At 39.8% G+C, this 6,741-nt stretch overlaps 1 protein-coding gene and 1 long non-coding RNA gene across 2 annotated transcripts; one reads left to right on the top strand and one right to left on the bottom strand.

The window, feature by feature from the left end:
- Positions 1 to 2,179: 2,179 nt before the first annotated feature.
- RGS1 (regulator of G protein signaling 1) lies at positions 2,180 to 5,842 on the bottom strand. Its single transcript, XM_005010364.6, has 5 exons — positions 5,627 to 5,842; positions 5,164 to 5,247; positions 4,476 to 4,537; positions 3,765 to 3,928; positions 2,180 to 3,054 (listed from the first exon to the last, which is right to left on the bottom strand). The coding sequence occupies exons 1-5, from the start codon at positions 5,728 to 5,730 to the stop codon at positions 2,869 to 2,871; spliced, it is 600 nt and encodes a 199-aa protein (XP_005010421.1). The 5' UTR covers positions 5,731 to 5,842; the 3' UTR covers positions 2,180 to 2,868.
- Positions 3,924 to 5,786, top strand: LOC119717662 (uncharacterized). The gene is made up of 2 exons (XR_005267665.2): positions 3,924 to 4,568; positions 4,676 to 5,786. It is a non-coding gene; the product is annotated as an uncharacterized lncRNA (long non-coding RNA).
- Positions 5,843 to 6,741: the final 899 nt, after the last annotated feature.

Here is a 6,741-nt window from a genome sequence, read left to right on the forward strand (position 1 = left end):
TGTCTTAAAGTACTTTTAAAGCTGTTGCAGTTGTACCATTGAGCTATTACTTATAGCTTCTCTCCATTAGGTAGATTAATATGGACAGCACAATAAATTTCCGTAAAATATGTTGAGATCTCCTGCACCTTGTTTAAACAACCGGCTTTGTATAGCCCTGCTGTAGCAACAGCTATGTAACACGGGGCTTGTGACAGCATCCCAGAGATAGCTCTGCATTTCTGAGCGCTGTTTATCCCCCGGTGAAGCACGGCCGTGTTGCTCGAGCCCTGGAGGGGGCTGTAAGACCTGGTGACCTGGGCACCTGACTTGTAGGGCTAGTTTCAGGCCCTTACTGCAGGGGCATTTATGAATTTTAGGGTTGTAAAGTAAAATTGCTGGATTGTAAGGAGCATAATTTGTTTTCTTTTTAAAAACAAACAAACAAAAATCATAACTAACCTACTACATAACATACTGTGAAATATGATTTCTGTCAGAAGCTTCATACAGGTGTTTGGCTAAATCATGGCAAAATAGTGCAGGTGTAGATTTGTGCTGTAAATTAAATTTGTGCCTATACTAATTTTAAAAGGTTTACGAGGATAGCATCAGTTAAAGGCACTGCCTGTGCAGAGTGGAGCTGACGTTGCATCTTTGACAGGCTTGTGGGGGCGCTTTGGAAGTGCTGTAAGGACACTGTGTGATGTACAAAGGAGATGTAGATAGCTGCTTCTTATTAATTCTGTGAGCATGTGATCAGTGCACACAGGGACCTGGTTTCCTAAGTAAATAATAATAACAAAAAAAAAAAAAGCACTGGCAGCACTCCTTTGTCTTCCGTGGCTTTCGAGCTATGCGAACAGTGACGTTTGGTACATGCTAAGTGTGTCAGCAAAGATGAGGATGCCCCTGGTGTGGGAGGCAGTGTTATTTCCTACTTCACAGGAACTCACTTTATTCCTACTGATCTTGGAAAATCAGCTTATCTAAGAGAGCTGATTGGAGACCAGTTCACGTTGTTTCAGGAGAATTCAGGCTTTGCAGTCGGAGACTCCCTCGGGTATATGCGTGCTTGTTCTCTCTCTCTACACTAGTTTTAGAAGTAGGAGGCTGTGCCTTGTGGTGGCTGCCAGGCTGCTATGACAGTAGGCGATGGAGGAAGCTGGCAGCAACTGCCATGTAGCCTCCCACAGACCCTTTGTCCTCCCTTGGAGGCCCCAAGGTCCCCAAAGGGTGGCAGTGTGAGCACAGCCTTTCCCCACAAGGGGAGTCTGTGGGTTTACAGCTTTTCTCCACCTGGTACAGACAGGCAGAGTGTGCCTGATGAAGCTCATGTTCTGGAAAATGGAAAATCTGTCAGGGTGAGCTAGTCTTGTACTGCCACGTCTTGTATTGCTACGCATGTGATAGCTGTCTCTCATGATGATAACTCATCAAGACCAGAACACGCTTGAATTCATTTTCATTACAAACTGTAATGTCATCACAAGATTTTAAGCACTTCAGATTTGGTAGTCCCTGTTTCTGTAGCTGCACAGTTTGAGTACAAGTGCAATTTTTCTTTCTTTGGTTCCCATCACTATCCAGTGTGGTACAGGCTGTGCATAACACTGCATGTATTACAGAGTAAATTTAATGCTTTGTCTGCAATGAAATTAAATGACTATTGATATTGGAAATTAGGCTGAATCTTGCTAAAATTAGTCTGTAGCATTAATACCATAAGAAATGTGAACGCTATTGAGTCACACCAGTTACTGCCTCTCTGTGTAAGTGAGCAAGATTTTATCTTCTGTACTCAACACATCACAGTTAATCCACTTTGATGCTGAAGTCAGTGATGAAATGGAGATTTTTCAAATGAAATTTGAGATTTGACTCAAACGCCGGTAGCTGGGGGAGTACGAAAAATAAGCAGGAAATTTGGGCCTACTTTTTCTTTTTCATTTGGGGGTGAGTGGGTGTTGTCTATGTAGGATCCGGTATTCCATATAACTAAGGCCATGTCTCTGTAAAGTGAGTAGGAGAGAGAGAAGGGCCTGTGGGGTGAGAGGGAAAAAATAATATTTGAATAAGGAGATGGGAAGTAGTGACATAGTGGGACAGAAGGGAACCATGTGCTTCAGTACTTCTTTTGGCATGTTTCAGTAATTGTAATGGAAAGAAAACAAAAAAATAAGATGGAAAATTACCATAACTTTTTTCTGTATTTTGAGTAGATTTAATTGAAGAGTTGCTTATTATTTTGCAATAAATTAAACAGAAAAGATGCTACATATCTGCTTGTTGAATACAAACATTAAAAAAAAAATAAAAAGTACAGCTTATATAGTTCTTATATAACTTAAGAGATCAATTTTAAAAATAAGTCAATTTATAATATATACATAGCACAATATTATCATGGAGCTGCACTCACACTTATTAACACTTCACAGATTTTTTTAAAAAAGCCATTAAACAGTCTTGGGTATTTTCTTGTTATGCACAAAGTTGTCAGTTGTCTTTATTTTTCTTCTGAACTTGATCATCTTTTCCCAACACTCAGCGTGCTAATCTTGTGCTTCCTAATAACCAGCAGTTCTTTGGCATCTAAGACTTGGTTCAATGTTCACAGTGGAATTCAAATAATAAATAGCATCCAGATCCTGTCTCATCTCCATGATGTATGTATGGCAGGAGAGGATTTTCTCCATGTACTGCTCTCGCCCTTGTAGCAGTCTTGCTAGCTTTTATCCTGCCTTCTCTTGGCCATGGAGCTGTTTGCATCTCACTCATACCTCCTCCCAGGGACAGCATTCTCCTAGCCAAGATCCAGCCACCCTGGAGGATGTTTCCATGGGATATTTGACATAGTTTCCTTGCCTCTTCATTATCTCAACCCCTTTATTTTGAATTGTTGGTCTGCAGCTGGTTCAATAGGTTCAGGTAGGCTTTGGATTTCAAAAATCTGGGATATGAATCCCTCTCCATAAGGACATACACAGTTTTCTGGGCTTCATCGAAACTTGTGTGAGTTGGGTCTTGAGCCCTTTTGGCTGTCGCTTCCCTCATATGATAGTCAATATTGATCTGTAAAGTAAAAAAAAAAAAAGTCATCGACATGTTTAAAATGTACTCTTCTGCTGTATCTATCACTTGGTCTTGTCAGGAAATAAATTCCTAGCCTTAAAACTCAGTGTGATATTCAGTATCAGAACTGCAAAATGAGGGAACTTGAAGTTTATATCCCAGCTACGCACAATAGAAATGCAGTTTCTTAAAAAGTCAGAGGCACTAGAGCTGAACAATGAATTACTGTCTCCAATGAAACCTCAAATTAAAACAAGAAGAAATCTTGTGTAGAATGAGTCTCCAGTTAGAGCTATGTTCACTGTACACAACGTTCAATTCTCTAGCATGTCCCCATATTTTAAAGGACAACAAATAATCCACAGCTCTCTTACAAGCCAAGCTTACTCCAGCAGTCTGACCCCAAACGCCAGCAGTAATTCAAACTGTGCTGACTCGGAGAGAACAGCATCATGTGTCAAGCCACTAGTGCTGCAACTGAACTTCTGCTGGCACTGTAGTAGTGCTGGCCTGTGTCGTGTGACTGCACTTGTGAGGTCTGATAGACTCATGTCTGAAGGCACTAACGGTGCGAGCATGCACAGAAAACATGTGGCTGTCATCTTCCTGTGTAAGTGAATTTATGTGCATCTCAGTGGGGGAATGCTTCCCTCTCCTCAATTTTCAGAATCCCTTTACGGTAAATTTATACAGATTAAGTTAACACTTACCTGTTTAATAGCATCTGACTGGACAAACTCCTCGTAAATCCTCTCTGCTTTGCCATGTAAGTGATCAGACTTGGTTTTCTTGTAATCCTCGCAGGCCAGCCAGAACTCGATGTTCTCCTCACTGAACTCTGACTTCAGGAACTCCCGAAAGACACCTTGACCACCTACAGCCAACACAAATACGCCATATGATGTTTGTGACCAGGGGTGATAAAAAATAAATAGTTTATAGCAGGAGTGAAATCTCTGGTATAAAAATCTTGCCAAAATAGTGTTCTCCCTTTTCTTTTTACATACTGCAAATACTCCAGTTCTAAGGGGGATGGGACTCTTCCTAATGGCATTCAGTGGCTTTTAGATCTAGACCCCAGGTACCAAAACGTATCATCAGATTCTAGTCTTCCCTAAATAGACTGTCCTAGGGTATAGCTGAAGGCAGAATTCAAAGTTAAATCAGTGTTGTACAGGGACAGAACTGGTCAGAAAGCAGTGAATTGAGCTTTTGGGGTGTTATTTGCTATACTAGAGGTATGAAACAGGGCAGGGGAGACAAATTTTTGGAATCCAATTAGAATACTGGAGCTGTGAATAACTGAAATGCTCATTCTTTGTCAGTGTTTGCAGGATGCTGCAGCTTTGCATATTTGGTGAAATTAGATAAATTTTTATCTGCAGAATAAGAAAAAAGTACTACTAAAGTAAAGTACTTACTTTGGCTGGCCAAGAGCTTTTCCAAAGACTGGGACCACTGCATTACTTCCTCTGCAGAAAGCCTAAATTGACAAGAGAAGGAAAAGGCTTTAGGTAAGAAATCACATTTTCACTTGCATGTTTAAAACGGACAAGTTTTATAATTGATTATTCTATTCCAGAAATATGTAACACATTTATTAAACTTATGGCTTTCTCAGTGCAGATCTGAGAGCCCAGACTGAGGAAAAATAACTGGAGAAATGGAAAAACAGGCAACTGTGCAGTCACTCTGAATTCTGTTCCCTGAAAGATGAGCTGCTACTGTGACTATGACCAAATCTTTTTGAATCCATATTACTGTTTCCATATATCTGAAATGAGACTTGTAATACCTTGGCTATTCCCTTGAGCATGAAGCATTTTTTCTTGTAAACCTTTACAGATTGGATATGATATGCCTCTGAGGAAGATAGATTTAAGAGAGGCTTCTTCTTCCCCATCATTTGATGCAAATATAATCATCACTAACAATGAATTTAGGAAGCAGAAATTATTAATGAATTTATAATATTAGTCCCTTTTGAAAATTTCAGGCACTATTTTGTTGTGTTAGAAATAATTTATTGGTCTAAGAGTAGTTTAGAAGCCAGTAAAAAGAAGTTGGAATATATAGCAATCTAACCATAGATTTGCTTTTTGTACTTACACGACATTTCTGGAGTTGGAAGCCTTAATCCCAGATTCAAGATGCGGGACCATGCACTTCAAATAATTCTTGAGATCCGCACCACTGAAACCAATGAACAGACATTCTGTAATCCTTTACAATCGCAGTTGCATTTCAATTCTACATAAATTCCTTAAAGCTTAAATAGAGGCAAACAGCTCAATCCTAGGACTGAAGCCTGTGAAGTTGCATATCCATGTAATTCTTCTCAAAAGACTGACTGCCACTGTATCCAAAAATCTCATCCTGCTTGCCTAAATTAATCAATTCGTTGGTTTCTATTAGCTCAAGCCACTTACAGTGATGCTATATTCCTGGGCTTTGAGCAGGAGTTAGTTAGCAGTCAGTTAGCCTGAAAAAGGCGCCAATTCTTAATCTTCAAGATCTAGTGTTATTTTCATTTCTAACACATTAGAGTTTAGACTGAGACATGTATACTTACAAAGCCTTTTGCTTCTTTTTATGGATTTTGCCTTCTGCAAGCTTGCAGTCGTCTTTTCCATTTATTTCAGTCATGTTGTGGTGGGAGAAAAATAATCCTGGCATTTTACTTAGCCTTGATGCGAAGCGCCTTGCGCAGCGATAATCCTCCAAGCACCAAATGCCAGTTCCCTGACTGCTACCTCCTTTTATTGACGCAGGCAGCCCTGCTAGTTGGTGTGAACAGATCTGTTTATCGTGCAGCCTCACCGCAAACTGTGGAAGTTCCCTTTTTTCAGTGTGCGGTGACGTGAGTCTTTTGAGAAAGAAAACAGACAGCAGTGTCTCGTGGTCGAGGTTAAACCGGATGAAACTGAATTACTTTGGGTTTGTTTTGTGTGTCTGCATTACACACCCCCCCCATCAAAAAAAAAAAAAAAAAAAAGAACTTCAGAACCTTGAATTCTTGTCCCTCTCTGATTGGTCTTTTCAAATCAGCAGTTCTTCTTTGAGTTTATCTAATGGGCTCCAAATATTGCAGTTTAATCTTGACACAACTCACCTGCTATGTGTCTGTTATACCAGGTGTGCTCTGAAATTGCATACTCTCACTTCAACCCATCAAATCGGTTGTAAGCTAGAAATGAGTGCTTTCAGATATACCAGTATTAACATTCCCTATGTAACAAACTCTTTGCTAGTTGTGTATGTACCAGTTGCTCTTCAAACAAGAATACTCTTAGAATAGAGGCGTCTGATTTGTTCAGCCCCACAAGCAGTGCAAATGTTTGAAAGTAATTTTCATAGGAAAGGGTTTTGTGTCGTGAAAATTTGGGGAAATTCCATTTAATTTCTCCAAGTCAGATTATTTGGAAGTACACTGACATATTTCAGGAAAGTCTCTGAAACATGAGGTGATTCAGAACGGTCTAAAGATTGATGTGAGCTGTTGTTTGTAAAGGCAATGTGAACACTACAGGCTGTTCCAGGGAGATGTGCATTTTTCAGATCTACTTGAATTCCACTGCAAAGATGACACCATGGATATATAGCAAGATGAATTAATTGTTACCCTGAAAAGATAGAAATAGCCTCTGCTTATTTGTCTGGGTTGCTTTAGAGGTGTAAGTACTTCAT

This window comes from Anas platyrhynchos, chromosome 8, assembly GCF_047663525.1.
Source record: "Anas platyrhynchos isolate ZD024472 breed Pekin duck chromosome 8, IASCAAS_PekinDuck_T2T, whole genome shotgun sequence".
NCBI classification, from domain to species: Eukaryota; Metazoa; Chordata; class Aves; order Anseriformes; family Anatidae; genus Anas; species Anas platyrhynchos.

Excerpts from the sequence above, each read along its gene's own strand:
- RGS1 (XM_005010364.6), bottom strand. The coding sequence starts at position 5,730 with ATGCCAGGATTATTTTTCTCCCACCACAACATGACTGAAATAAATGGA. Across the intron at positions 5,248-5,626 it reads AAAAAGAAGCAAAAGGCTTT|TGGTGCGGATCTCAAGAATT; the intron begins GTAAGTATACAT and ends CATTGGTTTCAG. Across the intron at positions 3,929-4,475 it reads AAAGCTCTTGGCCAGCCAAA|GTGGTCAAGGTGTCTTTCGG; the intron begins GTAAGTACTTTA and ends TGTTGGCTGTAG.